The 25,021-nt window shown below is 45.4% G+C and overlaps 1 protein-coding gene across 1 annotated transcript in view; it reads right to left on the reverse strand.

Moving 5' to 3' along the window:
- Window positions 1-25,021, reverse strand: part of GSDME (gasdermin E) — a 287,746-nt gene that overhangs the window by 181,021 nt on the left and 81,704 nt on the right. Inside the window, exon 3 of the mRNA XM_082257476.1 lies at window positions 6,388-6,559. Within this exon, the coding sequence (XP_082113602.1) occupies window positions 6,388-6,559 (172 nt within the window). The remainder of the gene's footprint in view (window positions 1-6,387; window positions 6,560-25,021) is intronic.

Below are 25,021 nucleotides of genomic sequence, written 5' to 3' on the forward strand. Positions count from 1 at the left end.
AATCTCCTAGTCGAAACCAAGGCAAACTTCTGAAAACTCAGAAGGCATCAGATCTCCCACAAAGTCTGGAGAGTAATTTCCACATCGGCCCCTTAGAGCCAACACAGACTCTGCTCGCAAGAGGAGGTAGTCCAGGTACCCCAGCACAGCAATCCCCTGCTGACGCAGCAACGCCTAGACCGGGGCCAACACTTTTGAGAAGAATTGAGGAGTGGAGACTAGACCAAGGGTAATGCCACAAACTGATAGTGCTTCTTTCTCACAGCAAAGCGGAGGAAACGCTGATGCCGGGTGCAAATTGGAATGTGCAGATAGGCATATGAAGTCTAAAGAAGCCAGGGAACCCCCTTAATGCAGGAACGTCACCACTGCCAGAAAGGACTCTATCTTGAATTATTGCACCCGCCCAAAAAACAGATCAGGGCCTGAGGTCCAGAATTGGACGAATTAGCCCTCCGTCCTGGGAACCATGACAGAGTATCAATAAAAACCCCCCAAAAATGTTCCGACACCGGGACGATCACGCCCTGGGACCAGTCTTGCCCTGCCCACTACACAGCTTGCAGCCGATCCGGGGGCAGGTGCACATTGGAAGGAAGAAACCTTTCCAGAGGATAAGAATAGAATTAAATCTTGGAACTAGATACAATCTCCCTGTGGACCCACTGGTCGCTGATCCAGGAGGTCCAAAACCCTGAGACCAACAAGACGTTCCCTCACCCTAGATATGGATGGGGGCAAACCTTCATGCAGAAGAGGCCTCAGCAGATCTGGAGAAGCCTACTTTGATTGCCAAACCAAGGCCGCTAGAAACCTTCCTTCCGAAGAGTATTTGAGGGGCTTGGAACCTTTTTCTGAAGTCCCTGAGGGACGAAAAAAACGTATGGGCTGAAAAGGAAGTCCCATGCTGCGGGCAAGGCACCTTCCCCTTCCCAGACTGAGAAAGGAAGGTACTCTCACCCCCATCAGACTCCTAATGATGTTATCCAGGGTAACCCTAAACAGGCGCTTGCTCGGGGGTTTGATACACAGATCAACACTTCAGCCACAAAATACACCTAAGCACCACTGCCGAGACAAATAGTTAAGAGCAGGGGTGTCAAACTCATATTCTTTGTGGGCTGCAACAAAATTATGGTTGCCCTCAAAGAGCCAGTTGTATCTGTAAGGCTAGATGTACAGAGCACCCCAACTCTTGCTTACATCATAGTGCACCCCCTTACCTTGTGCTGCTGCCAGGAAGAAGCTAGGGGCGGAGCTGGCAAGCAGAAAGTGCAGGGTTTGGGAGGAGGACAAGAGAAGGGCTGGAGGCAACTTCGGAACACTGCTGAATATTAAGACTTGGGGGGCAGAGATGAGGGGGTGCTGCGGCTGCACAGAGAAGTACAGGATCTGTAGGAGGAGTTCTGTCCTTCCTGCTGCCAACTTCTGAGAGAGAGGGGGATAGAGACAAGCCTTACCGCGGCTGCATGAAGAAGCGCAGGATCTGTAGGAGGAGTTCTGATCTTCTCCCTCTCTACTACCAACTTCTGAGACAGAGGGGGCAGAGACAAGCCTAACCGCGATTGCATGAAGAAGCGCAGGATCTGTATGAGGAGTTCTGTCCTTCCTCCTCTCTGTTGCCAACTTCTGAGACAGAGCCGAGCCTCACCGCGGCTGCATGAAGAAGTGCAGGATTTGGAGGAGTTCTGTCCTCTGCTGCTGAATGCTGAAGCAAGGTGGGGTGGAGATGAGGGGAGTGCCGCAGCAGGAGGTACAAGGGCCACATAAAATGGCCTGGGGGGGGGTGCGCATTCGGTCCGCAGGCCTTGTGTTTGAAACATGTGGCTTAGAGGCTCTCGGGAGCTGTATGCGAAGATGCATCGCAGATGAACTGCAGACCCTGGACCAACCAATCTGCCAGTTCTCCATAGGAGTGTACACCTATAGACATAACACCTATAGACACAATTGTCAAAATAAGCCCGATAAGAGAGTGCCATAACCACATGAGACAGCTTGTGGGTGACAAATGGAACAGATATGTCCGCAGCAGCCTCGGTTGCATCCTATAACATAAATGGCTCCTGCACTGACGTAATCAGTGCATCTACCAGCGCCTTTTTGTGCGGCACAGCAGCCATGGAGGAATCATCCTCACTGTCTGATGGGTCAGGGAAACGTGCACTCTGACCCCATTTGGGGGGTCCCATCCGCAATGCTCGAACCAGATGCAGGATCTGATGAGACAGGAGAGGGCGGGGAGCACATTCGCTAAGCCAACACCAAGCGCCATCCTTACCATTCACAGAGGGTCGGCGACTCAAGCCCCCCACATGGGGTGCCGATTGAGGCCTGAAAAGTGAGGCCACCTACAGGACCCCACAAGGGGGTCCCCTACAGGCGTCCTTCCAGGGAGACTCGCGCAAAGGAGGCCCCTAATGGACCTCCCTGATGGGGGCCGCCCGCAGACAGGCTACCCCCACAGTGCCACGGCAGGAATGACGGATGCGTCACAGTACCACGGCAGCTAAACCTGCCTGGGACCCTGTCCCCCCCCTGGAGCTGCTCTACCAGAAGGGGGCGGCCTAAATTTTTTGGCCGCAAAGCCGCGGCCTAAAGTTTCAAAACCCGCTACCAGCCAGGGGAAACGGATGTCCTGAGGTACAAGGGTGACTTCAGCAGCCGCTGAATGCCTGACGAAGGGGCACGCATGCCTCAAACGCTAGCACCACCCCGCTTCCACCGGATGTGATGAGGGAGAAGCTGTGATGCCGGCAGGACACCAGGAAGTGCCAGAAGCCACTGACACAGCCAGGACCCAGGGCTGTCTAAACCTCTCCTGCCTCCCCTGCAGTGGATCGGATGACTTTCAGTAAAGCCTGCTTTCCTATCACTCATGTGAGTGCATTACCTTTTATGCCAATAAAGGATTGTTTTAATACTATACTCAGGTGGCGCTGCTCTGTTCTCTCTCTTTTATTTGACTTCAGCAGCCGCAACTGGGGCCGCTACATACAAGGTCATGCTTTTAGGCCACAAAGTCACGGCCTAAATGTTCGGCCTGTCCGACTGCATGGTACTCGGACCCATGGATACTGGACCACCTGCCCCCCAGCTGTCCCAAGGGGATCCAAAAAAAAGGCCCCCAACCCCATAGCAGGCCCATCGAGGGTGTCAGCTGTGAGAGAGGGAAGAGAATCCCGGTGGGACCGACCAACCCAGGGAGTACCAGCGCCCCACACCGCATCCAGGGAAGGAGGAGGGGGCCCTTCCTATCGATCCAGCGAAGCGTGCGGGTAACACTCCCAAGACAGGAACCTCCTAGCCACCGAAGGGGGGGAGCTGTCAGCCAGAAGGAACGCTGCGACTAAGGCAGAGACTTGGTCGTACGTGACTTTGAGAAATGTTTAACATGCAGGCCAGCCCCCGTCCAGTGGGGCTATGTCGCGGTCGACCGAGCACGGAGCTGCGGTCTGCACGTGCTCGCTGGCTGGACCACTGGAACGTCAATAGTCCAGCCTGGCAGTTGCTAGAAGATCTCCACAGGAAAAAAAAACAGAAGAAATCCAAAAACAAAACAGCAAAAACATAGACAAAAATGCCAGGACCTAGGGCACGGCAGGGAGACTAGGTCCTACTCCTGAACTCATTGACAGAGACAGCACCAACCCCCCAAAAAAATGAGTTTTTATGCTTCTGTTACTGCTTGTTACAAAACTGAGTATCTCTAAGCAGAGATGGGGATTATGCCAGCTGAGGATGGCACACGGGGCGTTGCTAAACTTTGTTTTGTAGGCAGTAATTCATGCAAAAGGAGCCCTGACCAACTATTGTTTTTTTTTTTTTTGTTTGTTGTTTGTCTTATGTAATATTCTAATTTTCTGATATTAAATTTGGGGCTTTCACTAGCTGTAAGCCATAATAAAAATTTAAATATAGAAATTCTTCAAATATATCACTCTGTGTGTAATGAATCTATATAATATAGGAGTTTAACTTTTTTAATAGAATTACTGAAATAAATTAACTTTTTGATTATATTCTAATTTTTTGAGATGCATCTGTATTAGCTCAATCCTGTACAATGCTTCTAACGGTTTTCAAACAGTGATTAAAACTATTCATCCCAGGAGCAGCTCTGCTCTCATAAACATGCAATCATCTCTCTCCTATTACAGGGATGTGGCAGTATGAGGTGCCTTGACTTGGAAAGCGACAGAACATCTGTTCCAATCACCGGAGTCTGGCATAACAATAATTTCATCATCTTGCCATCTACACACTGCCATGCTTAGCATTTCCCAGGAACAGCCAAAAATAGTACATCAACATCTATCCTTAATATCAGTCCTACAGGCCTTTTCATTTATCTCTATTTGGTTTCAGCAAAATTAATCTTCTAATTAGAACTGCATTATGTAGCATAAGCAACTGATACATTTACTTCTCAGTAATGGAAGATCACTATAAAATTCCTTCCTCTCTGACCTACCCAACAACCTAATAAATTATGAGCCCCCCCCCCAATACTACAACATCTTAATCACAGGAATAGGACAAGGAAAGCTCCCACTCCATGAAGGTAGATGATTTTTTACTCATGCAGATTCCGATCTGTTCCAAGCCAAAGGATAGCCTCTAACCAGCTGTGCTCACACAGAAAAACAAGGCAGATCCTCCACAACAATTCATCTCTACCATCTATCTATACCATGCTCTTCTGATCTATGGCACTGAAAGAATCACACTCTTTGACACAGTCTGATATTTATCCACAACCTGAGCCAGCATACATTGCTAGTAATATTATAGGAAGGGCAGCAATCAGCAGTGTATGAAAACACAGCTGGTAGAAAGGGGTATTTAAACAGGAAATGCTTAAAATGTGTGCTGTGTGGCATATTAACAACTTATGAGTCACGTATGAAAAAAAGAGAAATCAGCAGCTGCAACTAAACTTCTCTTAGAGATCTAAGTATTAAAACATGTAAGTATTAGAACATGCTCATAAGTATTAGAACATGCTCATAAAGGAAAAAAAAATGGCTGAGGGAGAAGGGAGAGCAAGGGTGAGAGGAGTGTGGAGACAAGAGTGAGGTGGTTCAGGAGGGAGAGATCAGCCCCTGGAGTTGAACAAGCAAGAGGGGAGCATGAGGACGATGCTGAAAGTACATGATCAAGAGTGAGAAGGGTGATCAAAGGCACCAAAAGCAGAAACTGCTGCCAGGCACAAAGACACTGGACACCGGAGATGGGTGAGTGCTGAATTAACTGCAATCCCTTTTGGAGTGTGATCATCACCTGGGTGGCTGGGTGTCTGCAGTTTAATTGCAATGTTGGCACTTTGAAAAAAATAAGTTGGTTTTGTGTTGAAGTTTGGGCACGCGGGCTCAAAAAGGTTCGCGTGCAAACCTGGTAACCAACTACAAGAAACGTCTTTCTGTGCTTGCCAACAAGAGTTTCTCCACCAAGTACTAAGTCATGTTTTGCTTGGGGATACAATACTTATTTTACTCACTGAATTGCTCGTTGGGAGCACCTTTTTAAATTAACAGGACCAATCTGTGTACCACATGAGCACATACTGTAGCCAGTCTGTGGGAGCCAGAATTATTGTTGGTCGGTAGGGGATCAAATACTTATTTTACTCACTGAACTGCAACTCAATTTAAACTATTTGTATCCTTTTTTTTCTGGATTTTTGGTTAATATTCTGTATCTATCATTTAAAATACACATATGATAACAATTATAGACCCTATATTTCTTTTTAAGTGGGCAAAATTACAATATCTGCAGAGGATCAAATAATTATTTTTCCCACTGCATCTCCTAAATAGTCACAAGCAATGCTGCCAGTGACGGCACTGGCACATGCGCTCTGAAGCTAGGGCATACCCTTCAGAGCCCGGGAGGGAGACTAAGTAAAGATGGTAACGCCCAGTATCTGCTAGCGCTGTGTGTGAGGGATCCACTTTACAGGTAAGTTAATTTTTGTTTTAGTGGCGGTTTACTACCACTTTAAACATCCTAAACTTACATTACTGCATATTTATTAAAAAGCAATGTGTTGTGTTTTGACAGAACAATGTTATAGCATAACACACACGCAGCCTCGGTCCATCAGTGTCTATTGTACTCTGTATTGCGCATTGGGGTGGAAATGCATAGGTATGAGAGGGGCCTAAAGGAAAGAAAACTAAATAAAATCTATAAATGATCCCATTAGGTCACCAGATCTATCACGTTCCTGTAGTTACCGTACTTAGAAAGGCATGCAGTTTCTTGCAATTTCTAGTTTCTATTATCATGTAATGCTAGTAATATAAAAGGGGAAAAATCTGTTTCCCAACAGCTGGTGCATCAGGCTATATATTAGTAATGCATGGCACATGCCCTTCTTACCTTAACCTTTTTTGCTTGAATGCCAAGTTTCCCAACAAACGTTTCCTCTGTCTGTGTGTGTTCTGAAATTACACACTTCTGGGTGGTTATAATCTTTTCTTTCACAATGCACAATAAGTCATGCTTGTTGCCTTGTAGCTGCTGTATGAACGGGTGGTGCAAGTTTATCTTCCTGCAAATACCATTTAAACAGAAGATATATTAAATTAGATGAAAACTAAAATTTCAGCCTGCACTAATCACAAGCATTATTAAAAATGTGACACAAATGCGTCTGTATTACACATAGCTATATAATATGTCCCACTTCTGTCTAGGGTTTATTTTAGTTTCACACAGGTAACCTGTCACAAAAAAAAAAAAAAAAAAACGGAATTTTTGTAAGATCTTACCTGTAAAATTCCTTTCTCTGAGTCCTCCGACAATCGCCGCCACTTCATATTCATCACTAATGGGGTTATTGACCTTTGCTCCGCAGGAGTAGCTAGGCAACAAAATAGTTAATATCAAAGCTTTTAGCGTATCCCACCCCTAGGGGGTGGTCCCCTCAGTCAATACCTCCCTGCTTCCTGCATTCCCAACTCAGTTTCAGTAGCATAGCAGTAGAGTACATAAACCCCAAAAGAGGGGCGGGGGCGGCGACTGTCGGAGGACTCAGAGAAAGGAATTTTACAGGTAAGCTCTTACTAAAATTCCGTTTTCTCTTACGTCCTCCAACAGTCGCCGCCACTTCATATTCATCACTAATGGGGACGTCCCATAGCAGTGTAGACATGAGGGGTGGGAAAAAAAGCAGCCGCGCCTAAAGCAACGCAGTACCCACATCAGAGAAAGGAACCTTATCAAAGTAAGAGAACCAACTGGGCAACAGGAAAAAAAAAACGTGCTCAACAGGAGCAACAACCCAGGAAAACAAGTAACCTAGGGATAAAGACATCCCAACAGCCAAGGACCCAAAACAAGGGGCCCTAAGGCACTGCCGCACTAAGAACTTTGCGGCCAAAGGAAGCATCCGCCGATGCCTGAACATCCACCTTGTAAAATTTTGAGAAGGTGTGAACCGACGACCAAGTCCCCGCCTTACACACCTGGGCCACAGAAGCCTGATGACGATAGGCCCAAGACGTACTCAGAGACCTGGTAAAGTGCGCCTTCACAGGGAAAGGGGGAACCTTCCCCTTCAAAGCATAGGCTTGCACAATGGTCTGTCTGATCCATTTGGCGATGGTCGCAGCCGACGCTGCCATGCCCTTCCGAGGACCCTCTGGAAGAACAAAAAGAGAATCCGACTTGCGAAAGGATTTCGTCGATGACAGGTAAACCCTGATCGCCCGAACAACATCCAAGGAATGCAAAGCCACCTCCCTTGGATGCTTAGGCTTCGCGCAAAGCGAAGGCAAGACAATGTCCACATTGAGGTGAAATTCCGAGATCCTCTTCGGAAGAAAAGAAGGGTTAGGTCGTAAGACCACCTTATCCAGGTGAATCACCAAGTAGGGAGAGCTGCAGGACAAGGCCGCCAGCTCCGATACCCTGCGAGCCGAAGTGATTGCCACCAAAAAGGCAACCTTCTTAGACAAGAGAGACAACGAGATCTCCCTGATCTTCTCAAAGGGAGCATGTTGCAATACGGACAGAACAAGGTTCAAGTCCCATGGAGGTAAAGGATTCCTCCGAGGAGGAGCCAAGTGACGCACCCCTTGAACAAAGGTGCTAACCAAAGAATTAGACGCCACAGGGCGTTGAAAAAGAACGGCCAGCGCAGAAATCTGACCCTTAATCGTGGCCAACGCCAAACGCTGGTCCACTCCAGTTTGGAGGAAAGCCAACACTCTCGATACCGAGTACGAGCGAGGGGAATACCCCCTGGACTCACACCAGGCAAAATACGCCTTCCAAGTACAGTAGTAAATCTTCCCCGAAGAGGCTTTTCTAGCCTTGATCAAAGTGGGAATGACCTCAGGGGAGAGACCCCTATCCTTCAGGACCTGGCTTTTAACAGCCAGGCCGTTAAAGCCAGCGACTGTAAAGCAGGATGGAAGATCGGTCCTTGAGACAGGAGATCTTCTTGAAGAGGCAGACGCCACAGAGCGTCGACCGCCAGATTCACGAGGTCTGCGTACCAAGACCAGCGAGGCCAGTCCGGTGCCACCAGAATCACCGTGCGCGGTTCCAAGGCCAACCTGCGAAGGAACCTGGACAGCAGCTGAATCGGTGGGAAGGCATACATCAGACGATACTGACTCCAGGACGTCACTAACGCATCTGAGGCGTCTGCCCGAGGATCGCGCGTCCTTGCTACGAACCTTTCCACCTTGTTGTTTAGACGAGACGCGAACAGGTCCACATCTGGGGACCCCCACTTCGCACACAGCATCTGAAAGACATCCGGGTGAAGGGACCATTCTCCCTGGTCCAGGGTCTGGCGACTCAGATAATCCGCCTGCCAGTTCTCCACTCCCGGAATGTGAACTGCCGTTATCGCCGGGACGTGCGTCTCGGCCCAAGACAGAATGTCGGCTACTTCCCGAGCCGCTCGGGCACTCCTGGTGCCCCCTTGGTGGTTGATGTAGGCCACCGCTGTGGCATTGTCCGTCAGCACCCGAACCGGACAGCCCTGAAGCCTGTCCGTCCAACGCAGAAGGCAGAGACGTATTGCTCGCAATTCCAGAATGTTGATCGGAAGGGAGGATTCCTCCCCCGACCAAGTTCCCTGGGCGGACAGAACGCCCAGGACACCACCCCAGCCCGACAGGCTGGCATCCGTGGTGATCACCATCCACGACAAAGGACGAAAAGACTTGCCCCCCGACACCGCCGGGGACTGGAGCCACCACAAAAGACCCCTTCGGGTGAGGCGGCTCAACGAAATCCGCAGATCCAGAGATTGCGGACGCCCGTCCCACTTGGCCAGGACCTCCGCCTGAAGATCCCGTGTGTGAAACTGGGCGAAGGGAATCGCCTCGAAAGCCGAGACCATCAATCCAAGACACCTCATACACGTCCGGAGGGACGAGCACTGATTGTCCCTGAGGGACCTTACCTCGTCCTGAAGAGTCCGGAGCTTGTCTTCCGGCAGGAGTCCAGTATCATCCCCAGGTAGGGAAGACGAACGGACGGATACAACGTTGACTTTGGGAAATTTATCGTCCAACCGAACTCCTGCAGAGTCTGCATTGTGATGGACAGGTCTTTCACCAGGCCCTGAATGGTCGCAGACCGAATCAAGATATCGTCCAGATACCCCAAGACAGAGATGCCCTGGGCTCTCAGTAAAGCCAGGACCGGCGCAAGCACCTTGGTGAAAACCCCGCGGAGCCGAAGCGAGACCGAAGGGTAACGCCACAAATTGGTAGTGATCCTCCGCAATGGCGAATCGAAGGTACCTCTGGTGACCCTCGAAAATTCGAATGTGAAGATATGCATCCTTCAAATCGATGGAGGCCATGAATTCCCCCAGAACCAGGGCAGCCACCACCGAGCGCAGGGATTCCATGCGAAATTTGCGAACCCGCACAAAGTGGTTCAGAGCTTTCAAGTCCAGAATCGGACGTACCTTGCCCTCCTTTCTGGGCACAGTGAACAGATTGGAATAGAACCCCCGAAATCTGTCCCGATGAGGCACCGGAACCACCACTCCCTGGGCCCGCAGGTCCCGCACCACCAGGTGCAGATCCCGCAAGTGCTCCGGAGTCAGCTGAAGGTTTGAGGGGAAAAATCTGCCCGCCGGCCGAGAGAAAAACTCGATCTTGTAACCAGATCGAACGATTTCCTGAACCCACCTGTCCCGAATGCGGTCCAGCCAGGGTTGAAGAAAACCAAGCAAACGTCCCCCCACCCCAGAACTGGGTGAGGGCGTCCCTTCAGGCCGTATTGTTATGGGCAGCGGACCCGGACTGGCCGGACTTCTGCTTACCCGTCCATGGCTTCTTCTGGGAGCCTTGGCCCTTGAAGGGCTTGCCCTTATAGTGCGACCGAAAGGCACGAAAGGACCCCTGAGAGGGTCTAAACGAGGCATTCTTCTTACCACGAACAAACGTATTCTTGTGAGTTTGGGGCAAGAGAGTGCTCTTACCCCCAGAAAAACCCTTTATCAGAGTATCCACAGATTCGCCAAAAAGGCGAGATCCCGCGTAGGGCAAGTTAGCTAAAGTCTTGCGAGAAGATTGGTCAACAGACCAACATTTCAGCCATATCAGGCGATGGTTCAACACCGCCACTCTCGAAAGACGCGCAGCCAAAAGGGACCAAATCCAGATCCGCATCACACAAATACATGACACCCTGATGAATCTGATCCACCATAGCCAAAGTTGTCGGCGGGGCAGAGTCAGCCACCAGGGTGCGCCTGAGCACCTGCGTCCAATCCGCAATAGCCTGGGCTGCCATAATGGAAGCAAAAATAGGCTTCAGCATAGAGCCAGCAACCGTATAAGAATGACGGGCCAGAGCCTCCAATCTCCTGTCCGTCGGGTCCCGGAACACCGGGGTATCCTCAGCAGGGATCGCAGTGGACTTATTTAAAAGCGCCACTGCATGATCCACCTGAGGTGGCACACACCAGCGCTCATCAGCGGCGGGTGTAAATGGATAACGCAGCTTGAACCTACTCGGCACAGCAAAAGGCTTTTTCAAATTGTGCCATTGCTCATCAACCGCGCGCTGAAATTCCGTAGAGCAAGGAAAAACTTGCAATGTTTTGCGTTTCCTTTGCGTCCCATAAGAGGACATCAAAACAGGAGGACATGGTTCATCCTGCAAATGCAGCGTTTACTTGATAGAAGCAACTAACTCATCCATGAGTGCACGCTCTTCAGACGAGCCAGGGGGAGAATTATCAACCCCTTCCACCTCAGCCTCCCCCTCAGACCCCACAAGGTCTAGAGATGAGTGAGACCCTGAGAAGGGCACTCCAGCCATAGCAGCCCCATCGCCCTCTGAATCAGAGGAAATAGACACTCTGGGCCGTTTTGTGGATCAATCAGCCACCAGCATCTGCACCTGAGCAGCCAAATTTGCCACAATAGTAGCCAGATCAGCCCCCTCGGGGGAAGCAGCAGCCCCTGGGCCCCCCACCAAGGCGGGAGGAAACTTGCAATCCTGAGAATCCATGCCCCAGTAGTATTAGGAAAAAAGGAGTACTGCCCCTTTAAGATCGCGGCGAGCATAGCCCACCGCACCCACTGAATACACCGACCCCCACAGGGATAAGAACACTAGGCAAGGAATACAGGAAAATGGAAAGGTAAAACCTGGAGAGAACACACAGGCTGCTGCCACCGATCGCTGTCCCAGAGCAAAAGGAAGTGATGCAATGACTGACCGCCCCTGTAAAGCCCATGCAAGGCTACACAAACATGACTTCATAGGCAAATAGAAAATGGCACCGACATGTGGCCTGATTGATCGCCGCCAAAATGGCGGCGTTTGGCGCCAAAACGCCGCGCCTTACCACACAGGACCGGCCACCACATTTCTGCCCAAAAAAATGAGCGCCGCACAGCATGTCCAAACCCAGACTGCTTCATGTATGCACTCAGCGGAGCAGGAGAGCCCCCCCCCCCCTCGCAGCCCACACACAGGCAGTAATTCCACACAGGAACTGACAGGGAGCTCAGCAGCCACACAGACATGCAGGGTCACACAGTCCCAGACTGACACCCAGACAGACAGGTCCCCACATAGATATACACTTACCAGTCCGGATGGCGTGGGGAGCCTGCTCCAGCGACCAAACCGCTGTACTGAGGACAGGGAGTGTCGCAGCCGTGACGCAGTGGAACTGCGGTGCGAAACCGCAATGGCGTCCAGTGAGGTAGCCACCTCACAGATAGCATCCCTGCAGCGAACAGGGATGGGTCGTTCAATGTGCCAGGGAAACCTGTGCTGAACGCTCGATGGCAGGCTGGGAAGCCCCTGGCCCTGAGCCCTGGGATCCAGGGTGGCCAGTCCGAGACCCAGCTCCGCACGATCATCTTCATCAGAAGAAGCTAACTAATGCTGAAAATAAACAGCTAAGTAAAAGAAAGAGAAAAAAACTCCAAATAAAATCAAAAAGAGAAAAGAAGCTGAGACTGAGAGCCCCAGCACAGGAACAGCCAGCCTACTCCTAAGCTAGGCATTAGAAACTGAGTTGGGAATGCAGGAAGCAGGGAGGTATTGACTGAGGGGACCACCCCCTAGGGGTGGGATATGCTAAAAGCTTTGATATTAACTATTTTGTTGCCTAGCTACACCTGCGGAGCAAAGGTCAATAACCCCATTAGTGATGAATATGAAGTGGCGGCGACTGTCGGAGGACGTAAGAGAAAAAGAGTATTGTATATAAAATCTTGCAGGGCTTACAGAAAAGACTAAAAAGTACTTTTCATCAGCTAGTTTAAACACATATTTTAGAAACCACATCAAATGACTATAAAGTAGAAACCACTGCACTAAAACCTACATGTAACCTGGATGATAGAGGATAAGGTATAATTGCCAGATATAGTGAATGAAAGGGTAAAATCCAAAACTTTATTTATTTTCCTAAAAACAATCAATTGGATCTTTTAAATCTTTAAATTTGGCAAATGAAAATCCAGATAATCCAATAGAAAAATCAGGTTTGTGGTTTTTGGTTGTGAGGATCCATGGTTAATCCCACCTGGCATTGATATACACAGGCGACTTTTTGCACAAACCTCCTGCTGATCTTGTTCTGCTCATAGCTGTGATCTGTGAAGGGATAAGCATACAGTCCCAGCCAGTGGCCACAGCTCAGAAGCGTGCTGAAACTGCTGTATGTGGATAGTGGCACGCTTTGATGTGAGGCTGCTGACTTTTGAAAGAAGGGATCCAGAGCAGCAGCATGGTTATCATCATGGTTAGGGGTTGTAATTAATTATGGGATTTGTTTTAACCCTTTCATCCTCCTTTCCTCCCTATACATCTCATTTCCATGCAGTTTCTATGGGACCTGTTCTATAACCTCTTCGCCTCCTTATCCTTTCTGTGCATGGCCTGTACAATAATAGTGGGCTGTATCTAGTGCACCATTGCAAAGCACCGTGTTTCAACCACTTCAATACCAACATGTTTTTTCATTGTCAAATAACTGTGATCACCTTGGGATGTGAACTCTCTAAAATGGGGTCATTTGGGGAGGTTTCAAACTGCTCCAGAATTTTCTGGCTTTTTTACCCATAATATAGCAAATAAAAACAGTGGTTATTAACCACTTGCCTACTGGACACTTTTACCACCTTCCTGCCCAGGCTAATTTTAATTTTCAGAGCTGTCACATTGTGAAATAAAATTGCGTGGTAATGCAACACTGTACCCATATGAATTTTTTTTAATACAAATAGAGCTTTCTTTTAGTGGTATTTATTCACCGCTGGATTTTTTATAAAAAAAAAAAATAAAAATAAATAATAGACTGAAAATGTTGAAAAAAAAATGTTTTTTTATAGTTTTATATAAAATTTTGCAAACAGGTAATTTTTCTCCTTCACTGATGTGCGCTGATAGGCTGCACTGATGAGGAGGCACAGATGGGCACGGATTGGCAGCACTGGTGGGCACTGATAGGCAGCACTGGTGGGTACTGATAGGCCTGCACTGATAATCAGTGCTCTGATTATCAGCATAAATGTCCCTTTAACACAAGCTGTCAGCAGGAGGAAAGGAAAGCCAATAACCGGCTTGTGCTTACAGCGTGATCAGCTGTCATTGGACACAGCTGATCACATAGTAAAGGGTCGCTGTGATTGGCCCTCTGCCTCGATCTATGATCAGCTAAGTCCAAAGGTGTGATCACAGAGCACACCACAGGGGGGCATGCGGGCAGCAGGATTCAAGGGAGGAAGTCAGTAGATGCCCTAACGGCAAAGTAAGCCTGCCATGTAGCCTTCTTTTGGCTATAGTACAGGTGGGAAGGGGGTTAAATGCCACCAAAAGAAAGCTCTATGGGTGTTAAAAAAAAAATAATATTTAATTTGGGTACTCTGTTGCAAGACTGAGTATTAGCAAACTATCAAAGCGGTAATGAAGGGATTTTACAGGCATTTTACAAATCAGATTAATAGTTTTAATGCAAGGAATACAGTATTCAATTTTAACCCTCTATCACTTCATCGGACAATACTTGCATTCCTTCTATCATAGTTTGTGTGTAGGATTTAGCACTGTGGTTTTCATTTAACTGTACCTCTTAAAATTTATCAGCAAAAGTATATCATGTCTCCCTCTTCTGGTTCAAAGCATGCACTGCACTTGGGAAAATATACCAAGAACATCTCTTATTTCATAGTAATTTCACAAACATGAAAAAAAGAAAAGTAGTTTTAAAAAAATGCCCAAAATTAAAAAAATGTTCATAAAAAAATAATCAGCAGCTAATTTTAAAAGGTTATTAGTATGTGAATGTTGTATTTAAATAAAAACCAAAAATTGCAGGATACTCCTGAGAAATAACTTTACCCTTTCAATTTAATTAGTTTACTTCTGGAGAACTTAGAAGGCCATTGGCACAGCAATAAAATTAATCTCATTTAAAATACAAAAAATAATAGTAAAAATAATAAAGTCCTTCACACCCCTTATTTCCAGCTAGTGATTATTTAAATTACGTGGAGCCTGAGACAGTGATTTTTTTTTTTTTTTACAATGTTTAATTCTCCATTGCAACAATATAAATTCAAGTGGTGATTTTATTATTTAAATTAATAGTTAACCACAGTGCCACCTGGTGGGTAAACACAGAAATCACACCAATGCTTCACAGAAAAGGTACAAGACACTAGAATCAAGTAGCAACTATGAAAAACCTTTGGGTACTTTTCAGGGGTGAGGGCAGTGATTAGATGTATAGCTCACTCTACCCAATTATCGCAGTCAGGCCATCTTCTACCAGTGGCTGCACCCCAGGGGTATCTGTGGTTTTCCCATAGACCTGCCTTATGTCAATAGAGAGAACAACCCCTGGAATTGTATTTGTTTTATCCAATACAAACTAGAATGATTCACCTAAAGCTACTCCTTAAAGCTATAAATGTTTTACTTAAAATAAGAAAAAAAAATGTAGAGAAAATGTTTTCTGCTTCTCAAAAGCTGTATTAAACAAATTACCTTGAACTGTTGATGTGCTGTGGAGACAGAAGCACTAACAGTATGTTCACGTCCCTGTGCATTATACAACAAAAGCATTGTATACATTTTTTATGAATTAGGAAAAAAAAAAAAAAGGATCAATGGAATATCGCGATCACATAAAAAATTCAAAAGACTGGGGGTATACTTTGTAAACATCTGGGGACATGGACGCCCTGTTGTTATCTTAGATAATTTCACCTTTTTTAAATATACAAAACATGAAAAATGTGAAAACCTTAGCATAGTTCTGTAAAGTCCATGTTCTCTAATTAAAAAATGTAGAAATTATAATATTCCATTACCGGTATTTTGTAACTTTTCTCCTTTAGGCTGTAAGGACATATTAAAACTATCTGTTCTGTGTGTTTCAGTAAATATTATAATGACATTGCTTTGGCCCTTGTAAATCTAATTTTTACTTTGCTCAGCAGAATGAAAGATGCTGGCACTAAATTACCATCTACATACCCTGTATTCTTCTATTTTATTCTCCATTACATCTTGTTACAGGATGATTACTCAAGTACAGAGGTACAAAGCCACACAATGCATACTAATTCCCCAAGACGTTGCTGCAGTACAAGTGCTGAGTGAAGAAAGGAATGGAAAACCATACTGCTCCTATCCAAACAAAGTATATCAATAGATTTGCTAGGTGTCGGTTTATGAGGTTCTGCCCAGTTTCCTCACTGAGTAAAACCGTTATTTTGTAAATAGTTAAAAAATATATTTTTAAATCGTCATTGTGTCCTTAGGCCCCTTTCACACTGATGTGGTGTGCTCAGACCTCACCTCATCAGTCTAAAATGGGCTTAAAGGGTAATTATTTCGTAGGGAAAGAAATAGCAAATAAAGAAAAAATAATATAGCGTATACAATTGTGACACAAGTCATATTGAAATTAAATGTTATTAAAGAAAAAATACCTTTCTTTTTCAATCTGCAGCCACTGTAATTTTCTGAAAATGCAATGCAATATGGCTACCTGGAGTTGTTCTGTATACAGAATGTGTATAGAACACCCACCCGGAAAAAACATTTCCTGCTTGTGTGATTAATTTAGATTTTCCCAGAAGTCATGTACAAGTCATGTTTCAGGCATCCCCTTGAACAAAAATGTCATTTTTGGTGAGATACTCCCAATAGTAACATGTCTAAAGGGATGCAGGCCCAGCAGATTTCCTCATTAGTGCTTTGCAAGTGCACAGCTGATTGATAATTATGAAACCACCCCCATTAGACTCACTCAGTACAGGGGCATAGAGAAACAAACAAGGATTTCTTCAATAAATCCAAGGGTAGGAATCTGCAACAAAGGTTGTTATAATCCGTGCAATGTACAGAGATCATCCAGAGGGGAATGTTTTTTTTTTTTTTTCTCAACAAAAGTGGAGTTACGCTTTAAAGGCCAACTCTAAAAGGGAAAAACCAAACCTTGCAATTGGCCCCTTTTGCACACCAAGGGTTAAGGTTAAATTCAGGCAGTAGAGGAAGAGGTTATATTACTCTGACTGCCCATAGACAAAAAAAAAAAAGGATTGGACACACTATGTGGATGAGGGAATCCTCCCCGCTGAGCTATTATATTCTGACAGCAGGAAGACTTTACCTCCAACAGAACCCACTGATCAGCGCTGCTGGCTATAGCGCTGATTAATCGTGGAAAATCCAACAGGGCGGTAGTCAGTGGTTGTCAATCAGTAGATTGACTTCCTTACAACTTGCCTGCCCATATATGGATTGCAATTTGTCCAATCCATTTTGAACCAGCCAAATTTCGATCCCTGTATGGTCAGCTTTAATGCTTCTTTGCTCTAGTAGGCTGCAACACTCATCTTTTCCCTGACTTTCCAGGTTGTGACTGGTCCCTCTCCTCTGCATCATCATGTACTAATAGTCCTGCATTGTATATGAGGAGGTAGGCTCTACGACTGTGGCCCAGAGCACCTTAGAGAAAAGGCTTCAGGGGTCTAGTTGCACAAATGGAGGTATCCTGCCAGATTACTACAGTTTATTCCTCTACCCAGAAATAAGAATTTACCCCTGGCAGTGGAGGGGGGGGGGGGCTGTGGGAGTTCAGTAGCTGTATTTTTTTTTCCTGTGCCAGGAGCTGTTATTTAAACATGTTTATGCAAAAAAAAAAGTGCATGGACCACAGTGAAGTATCAACAGCATCAATTCACTGAGCAGCTTCTACTGATCTGATCTCACCAAAATGAATGCTGGTTGGTTTCTCTAAGTAAATGCACTTAACACTTTCCTCCTTGCTCTATATGCTGAAAAAGTTTGTTCTGTCTGAACTCTGCCCTGTGTACTCCTGCCATGTGAACTCTGCTCTGTGTACCCCTGCCCTGTGACCTCTGCTCTGTGTACTCCTGCCCTGTAACCCAGCTCTGTGTACTCCCACCCTGTAACCTCTGCTCTGTGTACTCCTGCCCTGTGACCTCTGCTCTGTGTACCCCTGCCCTGTGACCTCTGCTCTGTGTACTCCTGCCCTGTAACCCAGCTCTGTGTACTCCCGCCCTGTAACCTCTGCTCTGTGTACTCCTGCCCTGTGACCTCTGCTCTGTGTACTCCTGCCCTGTGACCTCTGCTCTGTGTACTCCTGCCCTGTGATCTCTGCTCTGTGTACTCCTGCCCTGTGACCTCTGCTCTGTGTACTCCTGCCCTGTGACCTCTGCTCTGTGTACTCCTGCCCTGTGACCTCTGCTCTGTGTACTCCTGCCCTGTAACCCAGCTCTGTGTACTCCCGCCCTGTAACCTCTGCTCTGTGTACTCCTGCCCTGTGACCTCTGCTCTGTGTACTCCTGCCCTGTGACCTCTGCTCTGTGTACTCCTGCCCTGTGATCTCTGCTCTGTGTACTCCTGCCCTGTGACCTCTGCTCTGTGTACTCCTGCCCTGTGACCTCTGCTCTGTGTACTCCTGCCCTGTGACCTCTGCTCTGTGTACTCCTGCCCTGTGATCTCTGCTCTGTGAACTATTTATGCTATTTATGACTTTGCTAGATTAGCTTCCTTAAGGCTCCATTCACACTTGACCGACACTACTGTGTCACGTTTTTTTGCACATTTTTAGCGCAAATTTATTTTTTCCCAAACTAGTTTTTATTAATTTCAAAGCAAGCAAACATGTAAGCAGTCGTACAGTGTAAAAGTGATAGTAACAATAACAAAGTAGACATCCATAAGGCACGATAGATGCATAGTTATAAGTATAGATACAAAGTTGTACTAAAATGATCAACAATATCTGTTGTAGGCAGTCACATTTTGGGATTATTATTTAGCGCAAAATTTGAAGCGGCACCATTCATTTGACTGGGCCTCCCACCACCTAAAAACTCCAAGAATTCCATGTACCAAATTTTGGACACGAGCCAAGAGCTACCCGTATTTGGGGTGTCATTAAAAAATAATGACACCGTAAGAGCGTCATGAGTTTTAGCGCATTTTTCACACATTTGCATAAACACTCTTTCCTACCTGTGTTTCTGCTATGCCCAAGTATGAACGGGGCCTAAAAATAGGGCCTATAAATCTTTGATTTCTCCAGTGTTGTTTGGGTAGCTCTCCACCACTCTAAGGTTGCCTATTCCTGCTTTACTGTATATTGTAACATGCACAAATATATTTCTGTAGGTTTGTAAAGGTAATGCTCTTTTCCTTTCAGCATGCCTAACTGGCTCATAGTGTTTCTCCTTCCCTCCTCTGAGCCTCACAATACAAACTCTATAGTAGAATGCAAAAGGTTTATATGAAGCCAAATTAAGGTACTTACACTGTTTGCGTTATCAATGTATTAATGAAAACAGAGCTGCGATAAAGTTTTTTAGAAGCGGACTCAAAGCTGAACCCCAGGCACAATTCATTCATTTAAACATTTATCCACAACTTAGCCACAAATGATATAAATCTACTCCATGTGTACCAAATGCCTTTAGAAACACAGATATTACCTTGAAATCATTACTAGCTGTATATGGCCTTTGCAGAGAGTAAAGCTGTGGGAGGGATCCAGCAGGCCCCTCCCACTTCAGGCTGCCTGCAGAAAAGCGCAGGAGGCAACGGAAGCAAGACCAGTCACCCTGCACAAGGACAGAGCAGCAGTGACCAGTCTTTATTACAGGAAGCTCCTGCACAGAGGTAACATTTACACTAGATTATTGCAGATCTGGAAGAAATATACACAATGCACCCCAAGATTCAAAGAATACACATGCCTCATATATTTAGAGGATATTTGCTTAACAGGGAGTTTAATTCCACTTAAAGAAGCTTTATGACATATTGTGCAAGTCTTCTGCACTATCCCTCTACAGTTGTTAGTGGAGCTGTTCTAGTGCGCACATTTGTACCAGGGGACAGGTTTTACGGAAACCAGTACTGTATGCCCCTTCTCAAGAGCCCCAGCTCTTTCTCTGTGTATTGTGGTGGATATACACAGCTTTACAAAAAAAAAAAAAGACACAGACATCCACAGATATTAAAATGTCCAAGCCTCCAGCAATTGCTAAGAACAGTTGCTGCAGGCATATGGCTTGTGCCTACTCAATGAAAACAGACTAATATTTATACTGGGCATTTATCCAGCCAAAACAGTGTCCAAACATGCTAAAACGCCATTGTGACAAACATGTTACTAATGTCTCTTCAAAGCTGAGCAATCTAATGAAGTACAGAGGAGAACAGAGCTTTAAACTCAACACAGCTTGGCACAGTAACAGAAGCTGCACTTAAAATTATACTAAACACACTGTTTAATTTACAATGTCCCTTCTATTTCTGTATGTGGACGATGACACTTATTATTTTAATTAACCACCTCCCACCCGGGCCATTGTGTATATATACGGCCGGGTGGGAGTCTCGTCCTTCTGATCGGACGTTCCGGAACGTCCTTCAGAAGGAGAGAGATCGCGCCGCAATGTCGATGTGCCTGTGTCCCTAGGACACAGAGCAACAAGATGTGGCAGGAGGGCCCTGTGATTGGCCCTCCTGATCACATGATGGCTGTGTCCAATCAAACTTTTTTTTTTTTTCAAACTTTTCAAGTTTTTTTATTTGTGCACCAAAAAAGAAAAAACCTGGCGGTGATCAAATACCACCAAAAGAAAGCTCTATTTGTGGGGAAAAAATGACATAAATTTGGTTTAGGTACAGTGTTGCATGACCACGCAATTGTCATTCAAAATGCAACAGCACTAAAAGCTGAAAATTGGTCTGGGAAGGAAGGGGGTTTAAGTGCCCAGTATTGAGGTAGTTAAAAAAACATCCAGGCAACTTTTTCCTAATTGATATACAGCTGTGAAATCACCCAGATCTTTCTCAGCCTGTCTGCAGGGAAACATAACCAGGAGGAGCTTCTAGTCCTCTGCTGATCACATGTTCAAAATAAAAACATTCTTTAGAATACAGAGTGAAAACAAATATCAATAATCTGTTTTAAATGGTCATACAAATATATATATATTGAAATGAAATCTTTATTTTTTTGGCAATAACATGGTGTAGGCAGATTTCTGCCAGTCACAGACTGTGTCACGGCCCTCCAGACTGTCTTAGAATAAGAGAGAGGTGAAGCCTCCACTATCCATAAAATCAAGTACCTGTACATCATTTGGCTTCAAGTGACGGTACCGTTTTTTGGAGAGGACGATCAGCTCTCTTGCAATAACCGATGCAGGCAGGGGGAAAGGACATCAAACCCCCCCAACCGCACACCCTTCTGCTGCTCACCCGGGCTCTTCCATCCAACCGGGAGACACGAGCAACTAGCAGGTACGTCTTCTGGCTGGCTGGAGACCCGAAGAAAGCCACAATTGGCTTTGATCGGGTCTCGGATGTAGGAACCCGGATGTGTCGTTATGACATCAATTCCAGTTTACTCGAGAGCCAACTGTGCCAGTTTACAAAAATCAAAAGTATTCCAAAACGCTGATCTTGGCGTTTTGAATACTTTCAAGTGCACAGGGGACCTCAGATCTCTGCATTAAGAGTACCGGTCACTGCCTAATACTCTCACAAGGGATGTTTACATTCCTTGTGACAGCAATAAAAAGTGATAAAAAAAAATGTATAAAAGGAAAAGTGTAAAAAAGGAAAATAAAAAAATAAAATAAATTAAATAAGAAAATTTAAAGCGCCCCATCCCTCCGTGCTCGTGCGCAGAAGCCAACGCATACATTAGTCACGCCCACAAATGTAAAGAGTGTTCAAACCACATGTGAAGTATTGCCACAATCGTTAAGAGTAAAAGCAATAATTTTAGGGCAAGACCTCTTCTGTAACTCTAAACCAGTAAAAATTATTATTATTTTTTTTTAAATATAATTCATTAAAGTGTATTTTTTCCAAAAAGACTGTTTGAAAGACCGCTGCGCAAATACAGTATGACATAAAATATTACAACAACCGCTATTTTAATCTCTAGGGTCTCTGCTAAAAAAAATATATATATATATACACATCTCTATCTATCTATCTATCTATCTATATATATATATATATATATATATATATATAAATAAAATGTTTGCGGGTTCCAAGAAATTTTCTAGCAAAAAAATAGAATTTTGTAAGAACTTACCGTAAAATCCTTTTCGCTGAAGTTCATTGACAGACGCAGCTCCTTATCTTCATGACTCATAGGGTTATGCTCCTCCTTCTAGGAATAGGCACTAGGCAGGAAAAAAACCTATCCATGCCTATGGGGGCTGTGCCTGCAGGCATAACTCCTCAGACTCTGCTATCATCAAATAGTTTAGTTGCAAGCAGTGTTTAGAAGATAAAAAAAACCCATACCTCAGAAGTAGAGGGGAGGGTGCTGCGTCTGTCGAACTTCAGAGAAAAGGATTTTAAGGTAAGTTCTTACAAAAAATAGGATTTTTCCTACAGCATACCTGTAAAATCCTTTTCTTGGAGTACATCACGGGACACAGAGCTGGTAATAATAACTATTTGGGTTATACGCCACCTATAGGTAAATAGACACTGGCAACCAATCAACAGGAAGTTCCTCCTATATAACCCCTTCCATATAGGAAGAACATCAGTTTTTAAAGTAATGAAGATCCCAGAAAAAAAGAGGGGAGGGAGCTCTGTGTCCCGTGATGTACTCCATAAAATGGATTTTACAGGTAAGCTGTAGGAAAAATCCTATTTTCTTTATCATACATCACGGGACACAGAGCTGGTAATTATAACTATTTGGGATGTCCTAAAGCAATGCTCTTGAGGGGAGGGGACACAGAGTCTCAAACATGCCCCTGAGCAAAGAAAAAATGTAGGACTATACAGCTGCTTGCAACACGCTACTACCAAATTGAGCTCCTTCACAGGCTCTAACATCCACTTTGTAGAATTTTGTGTGTGAACGAAAGACCAGCAGCTTTGCAGATCTGGGCCAAAGATACTTGATGGTGCACTGCTCATTAAACACTTACCCTTCTGGTAGAGTGGGCCTTTAAGTTAAAAGACGGAACCTTACCATTCAAGCCATAAGCTTGAAAAAATGACCTGACGAATCCACCTAGAAATAGTGGAGGAAGTTGCCGCTTAGCCTTTCTTAGGCCCATCCGGCAATATAAAGAAAGCATCAGTATTACAAATCTGTGCTGACCTGGTTAAATAGACTTTAACCGCACGTACAACGTCAAGAGAATATAACAACCTTTCCTCAGTAGACTGAGGATTAGGAAAAAAGGAAGGAAGAACAATGCCCTGGTTGAAGTGAAAACCAGAAACCACCTTAGGGAGAAAAGAAGGATGAGGACGAAAAACTACCTTATCCTCATGCAGAATTAGAAAGGGTTCTTTACACGAAAAAGCCGCTAACTCCGACACCCTTCTAGCTAAGGTTATAGCAACCAAAAAAAACAGCTTCCTTAACAACAGTAGTAAGGGAATATGCCTGATAGGCTCAAAAGGCTGCTTCTGCAAGGCAGAGAGAACCAGATTCAAGTCCCAAGGACATAGGGGTGGTTTAACTGGCGGAACCATGTGAATCACACCTTGCAAAAAAGTTTGAACCAAAGAGTGTGTAGCCAATCGTTCTGGAAAAAAATTGACAAGGCGGAGACTTGTCCTTTAATGGTTCCTAAGGCCAATTTCAAGTCCACCCTTAATTGAAGAAAGGCAAGAATTCTCCCAATAGCATACTTTCGCACATGCAATTTCTTGGCTTCACACCAAGAAATATAGGCCTTCCCAACTCTGTAAAAGATTTTCCTAGAAACAGGTTGCCTGCCATTAAACAATGTGGCCAGAACCGAAGCCAAGATCCGCCAAGCTTTTAATATTCTGGTTTCAATAGCCAGACCGTCAAATTCAACGACCGTAAAGCAGGGTGGAATATGGGTCCTTGAGATAGCAGATCCAGACAGCATGGCAGCAACCATGGCTTCCCCACTGCTAACCTTACGATTTCTGCGTACCAAGACCTCCTGGGCCATGCTGGGGCCACCAGGATTACCGGTTTTCCCTTCACCTGTATCCTGTTCAACAGCAGAGGTAGAAGCTGAACTGGTGGAAATGCATAAATCAGGTTGAACCGTGACCAAGGAGTCACTAGAGCATCTATTCCGATAGTGATCCGATCCTTGGATCTGGAAACAAAGTTGTCCAGCTTGTTGTTGAACCTGGATGCCGATAGATCTACATCGGGAGTACCCCAATGCTGACAGATCAGCCGAAACACTTCGGGGTGTAGGGACCATTCCCGTGGACACAGCTGCTGGCGACTTAAAAAAAGTCCAGGTGCACACACCGCTCATGCCGACTAGGAAGGCTCCAAATAACTATGGGTGCTCACCTCGGCTCACCACCGCCAAACATGAAAATATCAATGAAAATGGCCGCACTTCAACAGATATAATGATGCTTCTTTATTAAACCAATGGACAGTCAATACAGGATACAAAAAGGTAGACGCGTTTCACACGTGAATGCTTGCTTGTTCACCACCTACACATATACAAAGCAAAGGTCTATTTAAAGTGTGTACTGATCTATACCACACCCCAAGCAGATCAGTGCCAAATCACCATCACATGAGCAAAGAGGCCACAATATAACAAAAAAATTCTGTGCATGAAAATCATTGCTACACATGAACAAAACAAAAAGACACGATTGCTCAAAAAATGACAGGATAAAAACATATGTTGAAAAAGGATCTAGTAAGTGTAAATATTTAACATCAAAGGTGTGATTTAGAAAAAACAACAATATATACACCAAAATGTTACAAGAATGAGATAGCATGTAATTAAACCAGAGCCAAAAAAATCATGAAATCTGCTACAAACAGGCAGATTGTCCAATAGATCAGATATAAAACTTAAAAAGTCTGCCTGCCAGTTGTCCACCCCTGGAATGAAAACTGCTGACAGACATGGAACATACCTCTCTGCCCATGATAGGACATGGTTCACCTCTTTCTGAACCGACTGGCTCCTGGTGCTGCTCTGATGGTTGATATAAGCCACTAGGGTCGAGTTGT

This window comes from Pelophylax lessonae (assembly GCF_965119305.1).
Source record: "Pelophylax lessonae genome assembly, chromosome: 5".
In the NCBI taxonomy this organism is placed as follows: domain Eukaryota; kingdom Metazoa; phylum Chordata; class Amphibia; order Anura; family Ranidae; genus Pelophylax; species Pelophylax lessonae.